This window comes from Neophocaena asiaeorientalis, unplaced genomic scaffold (genome assembly GCF_003031525.2).
Source record: "Neophocaena asiaeorientalis asiaeorientalis breed wild unplaced genomic scaffold, Neophocaena_asiaeorientalis_V1.1 scaffold99, whole genome shotgun sequence".
Lineage (NCBI taxonomy): Eukaryota > Metazoa > Chordata > Mammalia > Artiodactyla > Phocoenidae > Neophocaena > Neophocaena asiaeorientalis.
Genome location: NW_020173022.1, coordinates 816,766 through 837,149, shown reverse-complemented (window position 1 = coordinate 837,149; position 20,384 = coordinate 816,766). Strand labels below are relative to the sequence as shown.

Here is a 20,384-nt window from a genome sequence, read left to right as displayed (position 1 = left end):
TTTGCGGTACACGGGCCTCTCACTGTTGTGGCCTCTCCCGTTGTGGAGCACAGGCTCTGGACGTGCAGGCTCAGCGGCCATGGCTCACAGGCCTAGCCACTCCACGGCATGTGGGATCTTCCCGGACTGGGGCACGAACCCGTGTCCCCTGCAGCGGCAGGCGGACTCTCAACCACTGCGCCACCAGGGAAGCCCAGATACTGTACTTTGAATTTTGATCTTTTCCTGGGCTAGTGATATGTGGTACAGTGCTCTCATGTTGCTGGGTGGCAGCAATGAGGCACAGCTCACAGTCAATCATGCGGTAAACAATCAGTACGTCCATTCTGCACCCCTATAGCCATTCTGTTTTTCAGTACAGTATTCAATAAATTACATGGGATATTCAACAATTTATTATAAAGTAGGCTTTGTGTTAGATGATTTTGCCCAACTGTAAGCTATAAGTGTCCTGAGCATGTTAAAGGTAGGCTAGGTTAAGCTATGATACTTCAGTAAGTTAGGTGTATTAAATAAATTTTCAATTTATGGGGCTTCCCTGGTGGTGCAGTGGTTGAGAGTCCGCCTGCTGATGTAGGGGATGTGGGGGGCCCCCAACACAAAAAAAAAAAAAAAAAAAAAAAATTTTCAATTTATGATATTTTCAACCTTCAATGAATTTATTGGGATGTAACCCCATCATAAATCAAGGAACATCTGTACACTAAATTCTATGGCGTCTATATGTATTAATTTATATATATGTATATATATGCACTGTATATAGGGGATGTATGCTCAAAAAAAATTTTTTTAACTGATGGGGCAATGTGTTCAAAAGAAGTTAGGAGACTTCAGCCCTAAAGAGTCCAGAGAGTCTCTAAAGAGTTATATCTCGGGAATTTCCTGGAGGTCCAGTGGTTAGGACTTGGTGCTTTCACTGCCATGGCCCGGGTTCAATCCCTGGTTGGGGAACTAAGATCCCACAAGCCGCGTGGTGTAGCAAAAAAAAAAAGAGATATCTCAATAGAACTGGGGGAAAAAACAGAATTAAATAAGAAATAAATAATTAAAATAAATAAATAAAAACTATCCTTCAGTTAAATCAGCCCAGAAAACAGCTATCTGAGCCATATAATTTTTGCTTACCATAGCTTTGCTTATATTGAATTACATTTTGGCTTAAGTGGAAGAACTGTTGAAAAAATACTTCTATGAAACATGTTGCAGTGTTTAGTTTGCTGTTGCTGAGAATATTCTCTGCTTTGCATGGTGTTCTCTCTGGGAAGGCTTATGGGAAAAGTTACTTTAAGATCTTCATAACAGGGATATTTTCATTTTTCCTAGGTAAGAGAATTGGTTTTTCCTTTTTATCTTACAGACCTAGAGAATATTTTTTAAAATAAAAACATACTAAATGAACCATTATTAGCAGTGTTCATAAGGGAATATCTTTATCAAAAAAATTCAAAATTAAATGCTCAGGGAATTGCTGTTATACTAGTTTAATACAACTTAGTTCAGAGAATATTTTGTTTTATTTTATGTAAATAAAGCCAAATGGGGATCAAATAAATAACCAGTGTAGAAACCCACACAGTTATGTATTAACATGGTTATTTAGCGTCTCTGTTAGAACATTTTCTTCCTACAGAGATTATCTGAAGAATTTTAATGCCAGTCTAGGATAGACATCTAGATATCTATATCATATTAAATATATCTGTATTATATACCATGTATAATACATCTCTCTATATAAATATATTCTTAAACATATTGTTAATGTATATTATGTTTAAATATATACACTAAATATGTAAATATACATATATTATTTTTTTACAGTTATAACCTCTGTTACCTTAAAATTAAGGAATGAGAACCAAAATGGAAAGTTGGGATTTCAAATACAATTGTAAGATATTGATGAAAAATAGAATATCTTTAAACTAGTTAGCTCCAAGAAAGTTGAATTATTTAATATTTTTTGAGGGCCTGCTGTATATTAGATACTGTTTTAGCGTTTGAGATATTTTAGTGAATAAAATTAAAATCCCTAGCCACAGAGATTTTGTATTCTCAGAAGAGATCATAAAAGTAATACAATCCTTGTTGTAGTTGTTAGTGTGACACTTAACATAACTTTTGCCCACTAACCTGATCTTAAACTAATTTTAAGAAATTAAGACTGTTCATGCCTCATCTAATTTGATTCACTAGATGTACTAAAGGAGAAGCAAGCCCTAAGAGAAGCTATAAATCGTTTGTTATATACACTCTGCTATATATAAAATAGATAACCAACAAGGACCTACTGTATAGCACAGGGAACTATACTCAATATTTTGTAATAATCTATAAGTGAAAAGAATCTGAAAAAGAATATACATATTCAGTCTCATATATATAAAACTGAATCATTTTGCTGTACACCTGAAACTGACACAAGATTGTAAATCAACTATACTTCAGTTTAAAAAAAATTGTCTCTTATTTCCAAGTCATGTAATAATATTAATTTTGTCTATGAGAGAGTGTGAAATACATTTAAAGTGTGGTCTGGCATAGCAGAAAGAGGACTGGGATCAAAGAGGCCTGTATTCTGGTCCTTGCTGTATCTGGAACTATCTGAATATGAGACACATTACTTAACTTTTAAGTGCCTTTTCTTTTTCATGTATAAAAGTAGAAGAATTTGGATTTTCTTTAAGTTTCTTTCTAGCTGTGATAGTCTACAATTTGGTATTTCTGCTAGGACCTTTCTTAGTTTCAGAGGCTTCAAGAAACTCAGATTTCATCAGGGAAGACTATATAATTATTGTTAGATTAGGTTTTAGGGATCTAAGTTTTTATCCTTGTTGTGCTATGTATTTTATGTAAGTAATTTTACCTCTCTGGGCCTCATTTACCTGGTTTATAAAATGAATGCCTGAACTAGATGATTTCAACAGTCTTTCTAAATCTAGAAGTCATTGATTCTTTGTTACTGAAGAAATGTATAAATTTAAAATGTATCAACCCTAAAATGCATATTGGCTATCATAGCTAGTCACTTCACCCGTTATTTTTCTTTGGCATTTTCACCAAAGCCTGTTTAAAATCAACATTTTAAAAATCATTATACACCTATGACGTTCTGGGTGCTATTTGAGTGAGCTCTTTCCAGGGCCTTCCACGAGATATAAAGACTGCTTGGCTCTAAAATGGTAGCCCGGTCATGTTCTCGGTATGAAATCAGAACTAGCTTTAGTACAAATAAAAATGAGTAATCTTTGTCAATATCTGTGTGAATTTGTAAGTAGCTGGCTACATGATGGCAAACAGATGGACTTGCTTAATACAAGGAATGTTAGAGGAAAGTTGAGGGATGTTGAAAGCAGTAAACCGAAGAGAAATGGTATGAAAGGGATTCGGTGGAGTAGTGGACAACATTCAGTAAGAACTTTATTCTCAACATTGGGAGCACCTCAATTCAATATTTGTATATGTGTACGTTTGCATGTGTGTAAAAGTTACTTATTCTGTTCCAAGAAGGAAGTCTTTCCCTAGGAAGAGAATCATACGTACAATAAATGACATACTTTCTGGGTAGAATTTATAAAGTATTTCATTAGCAGTCATTCCTCTCAGGTAAGGAAATTAGGAAGTAAAATTATGTCACTGTTTTATTAATAGGTTCATCAAAGTTCAACAAGGCAACTAGATTTGTTAATTTGTTTGAAAATGTAGGTCTCTTATGTCTGTTACATATTTGGTTGTGATATTCCCTTGCAGAATTTTTTCAAATTCTTCCATGAAAGTTTGAACTTTAGAAAACATCAGTTTCACTTTAAAAATCAGAAAAACATATAACAACACAAAAGAAAATGACCATTATATTATTATTTGTATTTTTTGTTATGCTTGAAAATAGTTCATAGTTTTACAGTCAATCCTTGTTGCTCATGTATTTTATGTATAGTAGTTTGTATCTGTTAATCCCATACTCCTAATTTGTCACTCCCCGCCTTCCTCTCCCCTTTTGTAACCATATGTTTGTTTTGCTGTATAATTCATAGTTTTAAATAGTCAGCATTTGAGGCCTTTTCCAACCTCCAAGAGTGGACTTATAAGAAACAAGATGAAAATGTGTTAATTGTTAGTTACTTCTTTGTCTAAAGGAATGTATATTTATATCTGATGGGGACACATTTCCCTCATCTTGGACTTCAAATTAAATTTCTTAAGAGCTGCTTTTTATTCAATATATTTTCAGTAATTTAAAATTTATGCCTAATCACGTTTTTTCATTCATCGTAATGAATGTTAACTAGATACTCTATTTATACTTATGCTTATCTTGATTTTAAGGTGTTATAATCACTTCAGGTATCATGATTATTTAATGACTTCATTTTTTTAATGCTCTCCAGTGAGAATAGCTATGTCATTGTAGAACATAAACCTATTTTTCCCAGGTCTAGAAAGACAATGTGACATTATATTCTCACTGTTTATGTGATACCTGTTTCCAAATATGTTTTTGTCAAAACTTTTTGTTTTAGGTAAATAACAAGGACCTACTGTACAGCACAGGGAACTATGTTCAATACCTTGTAATAACCTGAAAATGGAAAAGAATCTGAAAAAGAATATAGTTATATATGTATAACTGAATCACTTTTCTGTACACCTGAAACTAACACATTATGAACCAACTATACTTAAATAAACAAATGTTTTTAAACTTTACATTTTAAATGTCAAAATCAGTTGGGATGTTTCCTCATTACCATTTCCATTATTGACTGATTGCTGTTTTCAAGAAGATAGCCTCTGTTCCTGAATTCATACACGTCTATATTTATTTGACTTCTTTACTTTTAAGGTAGAAAATGATTAGCTAAGATAAAATGGAAGGGTGAACTAAAATAAGTTTGCTTTAAAATTTGTTGTTAACCTATTATATGATCATGGGTATTACTAGCTATTTTTTCCTTTTTTTAACAATGAAGAAAACACTGCTTGTTTGCACTTACAGATCTCCAACCCTAATTATTTGTGTCAGGTGTCAGCATCCTCTGATATTTCAGAAAAAATTAGAAATTTAGAATGTCTTATTAATATATATTTGCTACTGATGTTTTTAAATTCAGTGCTTACCAATTAAATTAATTTAGGCTTTGTTTTATAGTTTAAAATTATGCACTAAATAAAATATTTAAACTTCTCTTTGGCTCATGTTCTAGCAACCATAATTTCATGTTCGAAGTTTTTGTTTGGTTCAGTTGTGTGAGAGAAGGGCAGTTTTTATTTTAATATTATCACCTAGCTCAGAGCAGTTGAGTAAATTAGTTACCAGGCAAACCTACTGAAAAGCTTGACGTTCATTAACCCTGAAGGGTCAACCATTTCAGCTCGTAAAGAAACCAGAACCTTAGAGGCATTGCTCTAAGGTTTTTGGGGTGGCAGAAGAGGAAGCATGAGTTTTGAAATATGAAGAGAGGAGTCTGTTGGAGAATCCAAAGCCAGAGACGAAAACAATGTATTGGCTTACCCTTGAGTGATGAAGCCAAGCTTCATGCAGGGATAAAAAATAAACTTGGTAATTGATACTGCATATGACCCTGGGGCTTTGTATATGACAAAGAAAAATAAACCAGGTGTGATGATAGGAATCTCAGAAACTCAAACTAAAATAACCAGAGTTTGAAAAGATTGACTTATAGGATTAGTGCATTATGGCCTCAGACTCATGGGAAGAATTTTCAGGAGCCAAAAAGGGAAGTATCATGGTCTAAGAGTAGAGTAACTAATGAGTGAAAGTCTAGTACCAGTTCCCTGATGTAAAGGGAACCTGATGTCCCTGAAATCCCAGCCTTGAGGATGAAGCGGTGTCAAGGCAAATCTGGGTCAAACCTAAAATTTGAGTAGCTTTGATTAGCATCTCTCCTGGATATGGTTAATCCAATTCAATTCTGTTCAAAAATATTATTTGTCAAGAAAAACTAAGAAACAGGCTTTGACTTCTAGACCTTGCCTGATTAAAGTGACAGATGCGTAAATAGATCAGTTTAATTGTTAAGTGCAGAAAACTAGAAGAATAGACAGGCTGCTTTGGGAGTTCAGAGAAGGAGCATTTAATCTAACCTGGAGATGTTAAAGAAGGCTTCCTTGAGGAGATGAAACCTTCAATGAGTTTTTGAAGGATATTAGGAGTTAACCAGATAAGGCCAAGTAAGGCCAAATAAGGGGACTAGTAGCTTGTGCTTAGGTCCTTTAAAGCCAGCACTGTGTTTTATTTACCAGTGCATCCCCAGTGCCTACAACACTGTAAAGCATGCAGTAATTATTATGGGTGAATGAATGAGTGGTCTTCTTTGCAACAAATTAAACCTACAACTATGACTGGATCTTAACTTAGCTATGTGCTTGTACTTTTTTTTTAGGTCCATGCTTTTTCAATTTCATTATCTTTTGTTTTGTTCCTAAATAATAGGTTTGAGTCAATTCTATCTTTTAAATGTTATGTATGTGTATGTGAACAGAAACATTCCTTGATTATTAATGACAGTGAATGCTCACCCACTGGGGGGAAATTGGATAAATCCATCTTTACCTGCTGGTGCTATTTGAGAAATATTACTGGGAGTAGATGAAGAGAAATAAATGTGTTATATTTGGGTGATGATGCCATTTTAGATGTGATTTTTGTGATCCATAAAAACTATTTATTCTTACAAAGTAAAGTGGAATATTAAGGCAGAAATAATACAATTAGATTTATAATTAGAATATAATTAGATTTTTTTAATTTCGAATTTGCTTAAAATCACTGTTGTCTTATGTGAAATTGATTAATTTTTGTGTTAAGAAATAAATGTCTTTTGTTGATCCAGTGTGTTGAGAGCATACATACCATATTAATTTGTATTGGATTTAGCTTTTAAATTACCATGGACAAAGTCTGTTTCTCTCCTGTCACTGTATCCCCTGGAAGTTTAAAAGAGACATATAATTTGGAAGAGTTACAAGTGGGCACAGTTATGTTCTGTGGTTAAAGAGCACAAGTTTAAGAGTTAGAAGACTTAGGTTCTAGTTAAAATTCTGGGCTTACTAGCCGCACGACTTGAGTAGGTTATGGAACTTCTCTGAGCCTTATGGGTAAAATGAAGGATTTAGATTAGATGATCTCTGAGTTTCCTTCCAGCGCTGAAACATCATGCTTCTCAAATTCTAGGTTTGAGAAAAGGTTGTCTAAGAAGCCGTAGTCATTTTCAATACTGTCAACATTTATTGAACATTTTGCACGAGGCAGATGAGTACCAGGTTAACTAAAACAAGGACCCTGCTATTAAGGAGCTTACAAATCTAGGCTTTCCGCTTTCTCATGTGCCCTTTAAAGTTAGGTTCATTAATTTTGTACTAGAATATATAGAATTTTTATAAGAAGTTTTACTAGAATACGTGGTGACATGTCATTTATAATAATAAATATTAATAGAATTAGTGAATATATAAATATCTGGGACTTCCCTGTGGCGCAGTGGTTGAAAAATCTGCCTGCCATGCAGGGTACCTGGGTTCGATCCCTGGTCAAGGAAGCTCCCACATGCCGCAGAGCAACTAAGCCCGTGCACCACAACTACTGAGCCCGCGCTCTAGAGCCCACGTGCCTCAACTACTGAGCCCACAAGCCGCAACTACTGAAGCCCATGTGCTCTAGGGCCCACGTGCCACAACTACCGAGCCCGCGTGCTGCAACTACTAAAGCCCGTGCGCCTAGAGCCAGTGCTCAGCCACCGCAGTGAGAAGCCCACGCACCGCGATGAAGAGTAACCCTCCGGCTCGCTGCAACTGAGAAAGCTTGCACGCAGCAAAGAAGACCCACTGCAGCCAGAAACTAATAGTAAATATCTACTGTGGCTTGTATCACCAAAATTCCATAATTTGTCATTTCCTCAACTTGAAGATTATCCTTAAGTGAAATAACATTAAGTTCCATGTTCAAGGCAAAACGTTAGGAATGGTTTCCAAAACCATCTTCATTATACTTTAGCTAATTTTAATAGTTCACAAAAATACAAATAATTGACAAGGAGATCAAAACAACTTGTATGAAAGATTGATAGTGTGGTGACTCTCTAAATTTTAACTTAAATACAAAGTATGCAGAAAGCATAGTAAAAATTATTAGAAATAGATTGATAAACCTTTGAGTTTTTGAAATGTGGTGATGGCTATTAAAAGACATATTGAAAATAGTTGGTTTATTGCTAAATTTTTCATTTTTTATTTTCAGGTCCCAAAACAGTATTTTTCTGGGCTCCAATTATGAAATGGGTAAGTCTTGAATTTTTGCAGAAGCTACTGAAAAATATATTCTTTAAAGGAGCTTATTAATTTGAAGTAACTTTTCTGAAGGATATACTTTTAAATGTTCATGGGGGCTTCCCTGGTGGCGCAGTGGTTGAGAGTCCGCCTGCCGATGTAGGGGACCCGGGTTCGTGCCCCGGTACAGGAAGATCCCACATGCCCAGAGCGGCTGGGCCCGTGAGCCATGGCCGCTGAGTCTGCGTGTCCGGAGCCTGTGCTCCGCAACGGGAGAGGCCACAACAGTGAGAGGCCTGCATACCGCAAAAAAAAAAAAAAAATGTTCATGGTACGTCTTGAAGTAATTTTATACAAATACTCTCAGATGTATCAGGGTTTTTTTGGGGGGGGTACCAAATGACTTTATTTGAAGGAATGGTACTAAGGAAAGGACTTGTAGATATTTTGGTACAACTTACAGAAAAGGTAAGGTAACCCAAACATGCATGCACTGCCTTGGTGACCAGGGAAGTCACCCCTGTGGCTATGGGAAGCCAGCCTAAGGCTTAGCTCTCATTATCACTATTTCCCAGGGTGTGCCTGTCAAAAAGATACTGTGCCATGCCAGATTCGGGGGCCCCCATCGTGCGCAAGTTGGTTACGTGTTCACCCAACTCTTTAATGGATTTCACCTGCTCATTCAGATAATGAGTCTCAATGAAGTCACACCAGTGGGGGTCATTTTTCTCCGTGGCCAGTTGGTGCAGTTCCAGTAGTGACTGATTCACACTTTTCCAAGTGTAGCGCACATCCCATTGCATTCAGCCCATTCTCCCAGTCATCACGGTCTGGTTTCTTGATATCCTGAAGGAAGATTCGGCCACCCCGGTGGTTCTGCAGCTTCATCAGTTCCTCAGTATGTTCCCTCTCCTCACAAGATTGGTGAAGAAAGTATTTGGCAAAGTTCTTCAAAGCCACATCATCGTGGTCGAAATAGTACGACATGGACAGGTAGACGTAGGAGGTGTATTGCTCCAGGTTGATCTGGCGGTTGATGGTGTTCTCCGAGTCCTGCTGGTAGTTCTGGCGCACCTGAGAAGGGGACGCGGTCGTCATGGCGGGCGGCTGAGGTGAAACAGTGGCGGTGGCTGCGCGGCGCTGTAACGGCGGCGGGGACCTTGGGGCGGTCGGAGGGCGCCGTGAGGTGGTGGTGAGGGCTGGCTCTGAGCGGCCGGCCGGAGCGGGGGACGAGTGCCGGGTTCCGTCCCAGCACTGTTGAAGCAAGAAACTGCGGCGACTCTCCGCGAGGACTGTGGCCAGATGTATCAGTTTTACTGCATAAAGCATACTACCTACTTTAGTTTTTCTGAACTCCTTAGATAGGTGAGAGCCCTTTGGGGAACGTATTGTTATCAAAAAGCTTATAATTATGGGCCCTAGGAACATGAAACTTCATTCTAAAATTTTGTGGCTATGTAAAACTTTAAATTAATTAGGACACCCCCAAATTAACTTTTGTTATTAATTTAGTATGAGAACTTCAGATACTAACACTAAAATAGAGGCAAGGAAAGTTATTCTCAAAAAGTAGAAGAATTTATTCAAGGGTATATATATTAACATTTGGGAAATGATAGAATATGGGACTTCTGACTCCAAGACCAATGCTTTTACACCATGCCAGAGTTTGCATTCCTAAAGCTCTCATTTAGCTGAAAAGAAATATTTGCGACGGCTATTAATAACAAATCATTGATTTTATGTTGGAAGGGCCAGTTTGGGCTTAATGCAGTGCTTCTCGAAGCGTCATCCCTGGACGTACAGCATTGGCATCACCCAGGAATATGTTAAACATGCAGATTTTCAGGCCACATCATAAATTTACTAAATCTGAAACTATAGGGATGGAGCCCAGTAATTTGTGTTTTAATAAGCCCTCCAGGTGATTCTGAGGACTTCTAAAGTTTGAAAACTACTGGTCTGCAGGCTTTTTTTTTTAACTGTAAAAAAATACACATAAAATTATCATTTTAACCATTTTTTTCGTGTTGAGTACATTCACATCAGTGTGCAACCAATCTCTAGGACTCTTTTTAATCTTGCAGAACTAAAACTCTGAACCCATTAAACAATAGCTCATTTCCCTCTTCCCCAGCCCCTGGAAACCACCATTCCACTTTCTATCTGTGAATTTGACTACTCTGGGTACCTTATATAAGTGAAATCATACAGTATTTGTCTTTCTGTGCCTGGCATATTTCACTTAGCATAATGTCCTGAAGGTTCATCTATGTCGTAGTATGTGTCAGAATTTCCTTCCTTTTTAAGTCTGAATATTTCATTGTATGTGTATATCACATTGTTTATTCAGTCGTCTGTTAATGGACACTTGGGTTGCTTCACCTTTTGGCTAGTGTGAATAATGCCGCTATGAACAATGGTGTACAATATCTGTTCCAGACCTGCTTTCAGTTCTTTTGGGTATATACCTACACATGGAATTGCTGAATCATACGGTAATTCAGTATATTTAATCTTTTGATGAACTGCTGTACCATATGCCACAGCAGATGCACTATTTTACATTTCCACCAGCAATTCACGGGGGTTCCAATCAATTTCTCCATCTCCCTGCCAACACTTGTTACTTTTGTTGTTTTATAATAGCCATTCTAATGGGTGTGAAGTGGTGTCTCATTGTGGTTTTGATGTACATTTACCTAATATGATTAGTTATGCTGAGCATCTTTTCATTGACCATTTTTACATTTTCTCTGGAAAAGTATCTATTTAAACCCTTTGCCCAAGTTTTAATAAAGTTGTTTTTTGTTTGGGTTGTAGGCTATTTTAATTCTCTTAAATGTACTGTTTTAATTTGTTAGAACAATTCGGAAACTCAGCTGTAAATCTAAGTAGTTGAGAATGTTAGAACTGGAATTACCTGTCCCTCAATTTTATGGCCTTAGGCAAGTTCAATCTCTGCCCTTTTGTCTCATCTATAAAACAACAAGATTAGAGTAAATTAGTGGTTGGGAGCTATATTTTACAGAGAACTAGGGAACAGTTCTCTTTGTAGATTTATAAGTTGAGAAAAGCTTCCATCAGTTTAAAAAAGAAGTTTCAATATATCATCTTTAATGATTCTTCTCATGCTCTAAGCATTTAAAAGAGTGATGTTAAAAAAAAATACTAAAAAATGTAGATTACTATTTCCTTTCTCTTCGCTCCCTACCAACGCTTAAAATTATATATCTGCAAAGTGGAATTAATTGCTGAAATATTGTTTCTAGCACCATTATTTAAAAACTGAGGATGATAAAATAGATAACTCATAAAGACCTACCGTATAGCAAAAGGAACTCTACTTAATACCCTGTAATGACCTATATGGGAAAAGAATCTAAAAAAGAGTGGATATATGTATATGTATAACTGATTAACTTTGCTGTACAGCAGAAACTAATACAGCATTGTAATTCAACTATAGTCCAATACAAATTAATTTAGGGCTTCCCTGGTGGCGCAGTGGTTGAGAGTCCGCCTGCCAATGCAGGGGACACGGCTTTGTGACCCGGTCCAGGAAGATCCCACATGCTGCGGAGCGGCTGGGCCCGTGAGCCATGGCCGCTGAGCCTGTGCATCCGGAGCCTCTGCATCCAGAGCCTGTGCTCCGCAACGGGAGAGGCCACAACAGTGAGAGGCCCGCGTACAGATAAAATAATAATAATTTTAAAAAATAAATTAATAAAAAATAAGAATGACAATGTATTTCCAATAAGTTGGGGACACCCCTGACCCCAAATTTACCACAGTTTAGAAGTTTATTGATTTTTACCAATAGCTTTGATGTTTCTTTGATCTGGTCCACCAGTGTTTTGAAACATTGACAGTATTATATACTCATAAGTGCTTTCTCGACTGTCTCCTTTAAAAATATCTATTTTAAGTTCATGTTGACATCATACATAGTCTCCTGATGACAGCATAGCAATGGAAATTTCTGTGTTTTGTTCTCTGGTGGGGAAACTTTTTCTGATATTTAGTTTATGCTTTCCTTTCCCAGAGCATTTGATGATAATTAACCTGTGGTAAACTATACATGACACATAGCAGTTGCTGCTGCAAGCCACCTAACTTGTACATTAAGAATTTTAGACTATACTTTTTAGAGATTTAACTGTGATTGAATCCTTCTTAGCCACTTTAGTTGAAGCCAAATAATTAATTATAAAGGTCAAAGTGGATAATTCTAAAAAGCAATACTACACACCCTTAAATATTTTATTTTAACTTAAAGATTATAAGTATATATTCATTTATCAATCATTTACTATAAGGCCAAAGCTTTGATTTGTGTATGGATCCACTGGTTTTGAGTTCCACATCATCTGTCTTGGATGAATTATACCATAGTGCATCCTACATGATTTCAGTTTAGTTTTCTTTAAAGCAGAGCAAGTTTATAGAGACTTTCATGATAACAGAAGCCTGCTAGATTTTTATGTCTCCCCACCATCTTTTAAAATTTATTTTATTTTATTTATTTTTGGCTGCATTGGGTCTTTGTTGATTCACGAAGGCTTTCTCTAGTTTCCGCGAGCAAGGGCTGCTCTTCCTTGCTGTGCGCGGGCTTCTCATTGCAATGGCTTCTCTTGTTGCGGAGCACAGGCTCTAGGTGCATGGACTTCAGTAGTTGTGGCACATGGGCTCAGTAGTTGTGGCTCGCAGGCTCCAGATGCACAGGCTCAGTAGTTGTGGCTCGCGGGCTTAGTTGCTCCGTGGCATGTGGGATCTTCCTGGACCAGGGCTCGAACCCATGTCCCCTGCGTTGGCAAGCAGATTCTTAACCACTGCACCACCAGGGAAGCCCCTCACCCCCGTCTTTTTATATCTGTCTTGTTCACACCAAATTTGACAGCAAGTTTAACCTGCCTGTATTCAATCTTTCCAAAATAGTCACTTTAGATTTTATAGAAATAACAACCCTCTTTCTGTGTTTCACCTGTTTACCAGTTCATTAAATTAGATAAATTACAGTAACAAGTAAAACTGGTATAAACAGGTTTGAAGACAAACACAGTGACTTGATAAAAATAAAACTCAACTAGTGAGAGAAAAATGCATGAGTGCAGTACAGAATAAATAGCCCCTAGCCATGAGTATTCAGTCATGGGCATCGTTAGCTTGTTTACAGAAGGAATGGATATCATTGGCTAATCTGGGGAAACTATTATGTGAAGGTCAGTTGAGGGAGCTTTTTTTCTTTTTGTTCATAGTCTGTTCATGCAGACTGGGTTTTATATGCAGCATGTGGGATCTTAGTTCCCCGACCAGAGATCAAACCCAGGCCCCCTCCAGTGGAAGTGCAGAGTCCTAACCACTGGACCACCAGGGAATTCCCGACTGGGTTATATTTAACTCTTGAACAGTATACCATTTTGTGTGGCTAATTTTTCTCTTTTCTGTTCTCCTTAGGAATAAGTCAAACTATATTTCAAGATTAACTCTGCAGATTTTTAATGTCTATCTACTTGCTTTTCCAGCTGGAACTACTTATATAGACTAATTTGCAGTTTAAAATCTTGAGAACTTTGTTATCCCTAAGCATTTTGGAATTGGAATATTCTATAGTGGTATTTCATTTTTAGCCCTCCTCTAGAAGTGTCATATGACTTTTTTTTTTTTAACTAAAGGAGAAAATATTGGAAGGAAGGAAGGACGTAAGGGAGGAAGAAAGGAAGGAAAAAATGTTTTACACTATCTGATGAGTATTTACTCCACCCAGTGGAGATAACCAGGTGCCAGAAAGAATCACACATTTGAAAACCAGTTTTTAATTGATGGAAACACAGAGAACTAACTTGAATCTACTAGATGCCAAACTCTCTGTATTGGGTTATTTAATACATTATATAATATTTAATCTTCACCAGAAAAAAAGGTGTAAACGTACTGAGGTTCAAAGAACTAGAACTGTTGCAAGTGACAGAGTCAGGATTTGAACCCTCAGTTCTAATTTGACTTCAAAGCCTAGGCTCTTAAACACTTACAGGACCCCCTTTAAAAGTCACTGTGGATCTTTCTGTAATTGGTACTTTCTCCCCATGTTAGGGAGTATTTTACATAATCTTGTGATATACTCCACACACCCTCTGACTCTACAGTTCTATTATTTGAATAAAGTTCATAACAAAGAATAGGAACACAGACCTTCTGCCCCTGAGACTAGAAATACAGGATAAGGTACAGAGACTAATATTCCCTTATCTCTGCTTCTCTAAAGATGTAAGCTACTATTTGTTGTTGATAATAATAATATTTTCCAGGCACTATGGTAAATATTTTTGAAGCGTATTGTCTCATTTAATCATATATCTCTTTTGCAAGGGTAGCTATTCATATTCTCATTTTATACATGAGGAATTTAAGACAATGTGTTATGTAACTTGACCAAAGTCACCCAGCTAGTAAATGGCAGAGATTAGATTCACAGTAAGATTTTATAAGGTAATTTACATGAGGTTAGAGTGGTATAGAAGTAGAAAGGGTGTTTTTTTTTTGGTTGCATCGGTCTTAGTTGCGGCACTCGGGATCTTCGTTGAGGCATGTGGGATCTTTCATTGCAGCACAGGCTCCGCATTGCGCCGTCGCGGTGCGCAGACTTCTCTCTGGTTGTGGTGTGCATGGGCTCAGTAGTTGTGGCACGCAGTCTCTCTAGTTGAGGCACGCAGGCTCAGTAGTTATGGTGCGTGGGCTTAGTTGCCCCGTGGCATGTGGGATCTTAGTTCTCCAACCAGGGATCGAAGCCAGGTCCCCTGCATTGGAAGGCGGATTCTTTTCCACTGGACCACCAGGGAAATCCCCTAGAAAGGGTTTTTTTTTTTTTTTTTTTTTTTTAAGAAATGCGGGAAAGGAAACTAATATAGTATTATAAATCAACTATACTTTAATTTAAAAAGAAGAAGACTAAAGAGGCATAACATCCAAATGCAATGTATTATCCTGACCTAACTACTCTGGACAAGAAAAATAATGTTTTAAAAGACATCTGGGGCAGTTGTCAAAATTTAACTATGCACTGTGTATTAGACAACAGTGTCTTATCCATGTGAAATTTTGTGATTAGACTGTGGGTATATAAGAGAATGGGAAGATAGTCTTGTTCTTAGCAAATGTACACTAAAATACTAGGGAGTCAAAGGGCATGATGTCTACAACTTCTTTGTAAATGGGTCAGAAAAAAATATATGTACATATAAAGAGAGAGGATAATAAAGCAAATATTTCAAAAAAAAAAGAGAGAGAGAGAAAGAAATGTGGGAGAGGGGCCTCAAGACCTCTGTGGGAGAGCACAATTACTAACATGTCCCAGAAAAATAAAATGTATACTCTGAGCATAAACAAAATCATGGCTGCTACCTTCCTCCAAAAGACAATGCTAGAATATAGCCTATAGTCATCATAGATCTATTACAGTGTAGTAATACGTGGACTGAGTAGAATAACGATAGAAATCAGTCCCTTTCTTCCCCTTTACAACAGCAGTATTCCACCCTGCCAAAGTGGAACAAATATGCAACTGAGAAAATGTACATTGGGACCTGGAAGAAGAATGTAAGAGTGATGATTAGGAACTATTTGGGAAGAAAATCACAGGACTATGGGTGAAAATTAACAAGAAAAGTAGTATTGGTCATGATTTACCTCTACTTATACTTCAGTATTTAACTATTTGCCCCTTTTTTAAGCCAGAATCATTGCTTCCTTGATCTACTCACTTTATTAAATCAAAACCATTTGGATTTGGTTTAAATTTGTAAAAATTCACAAGTATGCATATGTTCTATTTAGGAGAAAAAAACCCTGTGCTGGTTTATATTTTTCATGTAAGAGCATCTTTTAGAAACTCAAAAAAACCTGAAAATGAATTTCTTAAAACCATATTTTCTAATGACATATTTAGGATTTGATTTTAAAATTGGAGAAAGGGAGGAGGAGAGGTGATGTAAATATGGCAGAATGTCAATAATTGTTGACTGGGTGATGGGTATGTAGGGGTTCTTTGTACTAGTCTCTCTTATTTTACATAGGTGTGAATTTTTCATCAATAAAAATCATTCTGTTATGTATTCTAATCTCTGCAATAGAGTAGCATAACTAATATTCTAGTGAAGACTCCTTACTAAATTTTCTCAGTGTTGCTGATGGTAGGGTATGATTCTATAAAAAACAGTGTTAAAAACATACCAGAGAAGAAATGACCAGGTATACTTTGACATTAAAGAAAAATTATCTAACCAAGAAACCAAAATTATAGCAGAGTTTTTCTGATACTTCCACTTTTAAAAAGAATAACGTTGCAAAAAACATGAAAGGAGGAATTTATACAAATAGCTTTCAGGCATCTTCCACACCAGTGGTTCCCAACATGCATAAAGAATATATAAATTCTTATGTGAAAGAAGTATCATTTGTAGAACAAAAATACAAATATACTTATAGAAAAAATATATACACACTACTGATTTTCAAATATATGAAGCTGTTTAATGTGATTAACAAAATACAACTTAATTCAAAAAACATTTCTGAATTCATTGTAACTTTTTGTCATGATACATTTTTTCTTAATGCATGGATACTAAAATCATAGCTACAGTCTGAAAATCTCTGAAATAGTTTGTGTTTTAGTTAGAATTGAGAACCATTACTACATACTCATGATGCTTTTTTTCTTTCTTATGTGTTAATGTGTATTTCCAGGGGTTGGTGTGTGCTGGATTGGCTGACATGGCTAGACCTGCAGAAAAACTCAGCACAGCCCAATCTGCTGTTTTGATGGCTACAGGTAAATTAAATGAATATCTTCCATACCGGGCGTTCAAAAATTTTGTTTTATATCAATGTACTTAACTGTTTCGTGTTTGAAATACATATACACACACTCACACAGAAAGAAATTAGCAGTGTTATCTCTAGGAAGTTATTAGACTATAGCCAAAGAAGGCAGAGGAGGCTTATAAAAATGTCCCTGTGATGTAAGAACTGAGTGTTTTCTGAAATGCTGAATTATAGCAACTTCATTAAAGTCTCAAATTATAGCATTTCTTTGTCCTACTTTGTGTTGTCATAGTCTTATTTATAATTATTTTACTCTAATATTAAATGTTCAAATAAGATTGCAGCAGTACCTATGCTTTTTTTAAAAAAAAATTTATTTCAACAGGGTTTATTTGGTCAAGATACTCACTTGTAATTATTCCCAAAAACTGGAGTCTGTTTGCTGTTAATTTCTTTGTCGGGACAGCCGGAGCCTCTCAGCTCTTTCGTATTTGGAGGTAAGCTTACCACAGATGTAAAAAAAAATCTGCCTCAGAAGCCATCCGGCTGGCAATACTTTTTTTTTTTAAGATTCATATATAATGCTAAGACGGGATGTGCCTGAAGCAGACATTAAACATTTCTAGAAAGCCTGGGGGTTTGAGTTAAAAGTGTTAGGCAGTATATTACCTAGGTTTTAAATCTGTGTGTTACCTAGATGTACAGCCCTTTGATAGAGTCTCTTTTATTAAGATAAGATAACATATATAATTTAGGATATATTAGGTAATTTTCTGCATGAACTTTTTATCACTTACTTTCAATCAAATATGATAAAGTGAGACTTAAATGTATAGTTATATAGTATTGGAAATGATGTTTAAAGTGAGGCTGCTAGTTTCATTGGAAAGTATGTATTCCGTGAGCATTGGAAATTTTTAAAATTCAGTGATTAATATTATTTGTCAGTGACTGGTTAACACTCTGCAGTGAGCTTAGATGAAGGCTCTGGCTTGATTTGAACCATAGAACCTTCCTAAATTACAAAACAATGTTATGAATAACAACTTTCTTTAACTAAAAAAATTGAATGATTTCAGTAAAGAAATAGAAAACATTGAGCTATGTAATTTACCTTCCTTTCAGAAGGCATTCTATTCTGCAGAGTATAGTACATTTTAATTTCATTCATCTGTACCATCCCTAGCTTTACTAGTAGCTTAATTCTGTAATCTTTTCATAATATTCTAGCACATAACGCATAGATGAATAAATAAACTCACTCATTCTACACAATGCCTGACAACCATTTTTAGGGCTTACTTATATCAATATAAGCTTCAATTAGTACAGAGATTTTATTCACAGAGTACTTTTCTCATGCACCATCTCATTTTGACCTTATATTAACTCATGATAGTAGAACTATGAGAACACTAAGTGCCACATTCAGAAATATTATTTCTAATATCAGAAATTCAGGTTTAGTTTGACAAAAGGATTTTTGGCCTTTCGGTTACAATAGCAGATTAGATTTAGTTAGAAATATAAATGTTGGACTCTCTGGAGGACTTAGGAAAATACTGTTGAATGTTTGAAATCAGGACCTTTTGAGAAATCTAGGAGGTATGGTAGGCTTCATGGAATAAGTTCCCTCTTGTGCTTATTCAGTTTTCCACTTTATTTTCAGCTGAGAAGAATAGTAAATGAAGCCCAGGGTGATGTAAAAGGGAAAGACTCTGTAGCTTTGTGGTTAATTCTTCTTTGAATTAATGGTAATTGAAGAAATTGTCCTTAGATTCAATAAACTTTAAGTGTTACAACCTCCTAACCCAGTAGCCTGCCTGCATCACAGAATTATATTTTATTTTTAGTGATTAGACAGGCCCATTCCCAATTGATTTTATTCTCAGGAAAGATGCTTTGTGAGTATAAAATTAAAAGTTCTAGATGACCACGTTTTGGTAAACTTTATACATATATTCACGTTTGTCATACTCTTGTATAGTTCCAGAATGAAAATATTCTTACATTAAAATAATATTTTTGTACAGGGAACTGTATGTCAGTTAAGACGTTTTGACAGTTGGAAACCAGATTCAAAAAAGTCCTTGGATTACTCTCCCATCTGCCTGTTTCTTCCTATAAGCCTCTGGGAAGATTGTATTTACAACTGTATAGCCTCTTGACTAGAGAGAAAGAAGAGATGGAATATGCTTCCCACTCCCTTCTTATTATAAATGTATCTATTGTGATTCATGATTTTTTTCTTTCTGTTTTCTTTATAGATATAACCAAGGACTAAAAGCTAAAGCAAACAAATAAGAGTTCTTGATCACCCTAACAACCTAGACGTGGACATAACCACTGGGACCTAGTTTGATTTATTATTCAGTTGTCAATGAGGTGATGCTAACTGTGCTAACATCTGTAAGGCATAAATTCTAACTGTAATTGGAAGATAGTACTTGATTCAACAGAAAAATAAAGCAAACTTTTAATAATATTGTCTCTTTACATATTACTGAAGGAATTTATCTATGGATATTAGTAACATTTTTTTTTACTATTTGTCCATAATAAATCATACTGCTCGTACATACCACTGGCCTCCTTCTGTTCTAGTCAACCAAAGTGTGTACGTCTAAGAGCACACATATTCCAGTGAGTCAAAAGATAGTCGGAAAGTTAAATAATCTGTGTACAGTGAAGGATGATGAAGTAGCTAAAAGTGAAAGGAAATAGAGCTAAAGAGAGCGAGAAATGGGTTGTGGAATGGCCAGCAACATGACACCTCAAACTGTTTTAAAATATTTTAACTTGAAATGAAGAATCTTGTGAAGAATATTATTTTTTGTATGTTGTATGAAAGTCTTTTACAGCTACAGAGTAACAAAGGATTTGTAAATTTTTGAAATATATTCAATAACTGATGTGATGTGGCAGAAAAGCTCTAGAGTCAGGCAGACCTGAATTTGAATCCCAGCTGTGTGACTTATAATCTCTGACTTTGGGGCAATTTAAGAAAGTGTCCAATAAAATACTGTGTGTGTGTGTGTGTGTGTGTGTGTGTGTGTGTGTGTGTGTGTGTGTGAAAAAAAAGAAAGAAAGAAAGTGTCCAGCAGAGTGCCTGGGACATAAGTCAGCTTTCTGTAAATGTTTGTGACCTTTGTCCCCCTTAGGAGGATTCATATTTGATTTGAATTCCCATTTGGGGTACTGACCTTTCTTCTGAAAATCCTAGTAAAACCAATCCTGGTTAGAACTGTAGTCAGAGAAATCAGCAAAGC

The 20,384-nt window shown here is 36.0% G+C and overlaps 1 protein-coding gene and 1 pseudogene across 5 annotated transcripts in view; one reads left to right on the top strand and one right to left on the bottom strand.

Annotated features, from left to right (window-relative positions):
- MPC2 (mitochondrial pyruvate carrier 2) overlaps positions 1-20,176 on the top strand; it is a 27,002-nt gene extending 6,826 nt beyond the window's left edge. For all 5 annotated transcript variants that reach the window (XM_024742407.1, XM_024742406.1, XM_024742405.1 and 2 more), the window contains exons 3-6: positions 8,264-8,304; positions 17,038-17,122; positions 17,501-17,612; positions 19,383-20,176. In XM_024742407.1, coding sequence (XP_024598175.1) covers positions 8,264-8,304; positions 17,038-17,122; positions 17,501-17,612; positions 19,383-19,419 — 275 coding nt within the window. In that variant the 3' untranslated portion in view covers positions 19,420-20,176. The remainder of the gene's footprint in view (positions 1-8,263; positions 8,305-17,037; positions 17,123-17,500; positions 17,613-19,382) is intronic.
- LOC112398034 (ferritin heavy chain pseudogene) lies at positions 8,746-9,588 on the bottom strand (annotated as a pseudogene).
- Positions 20,177-20,384: the final 208 nt, after the last annotated feature.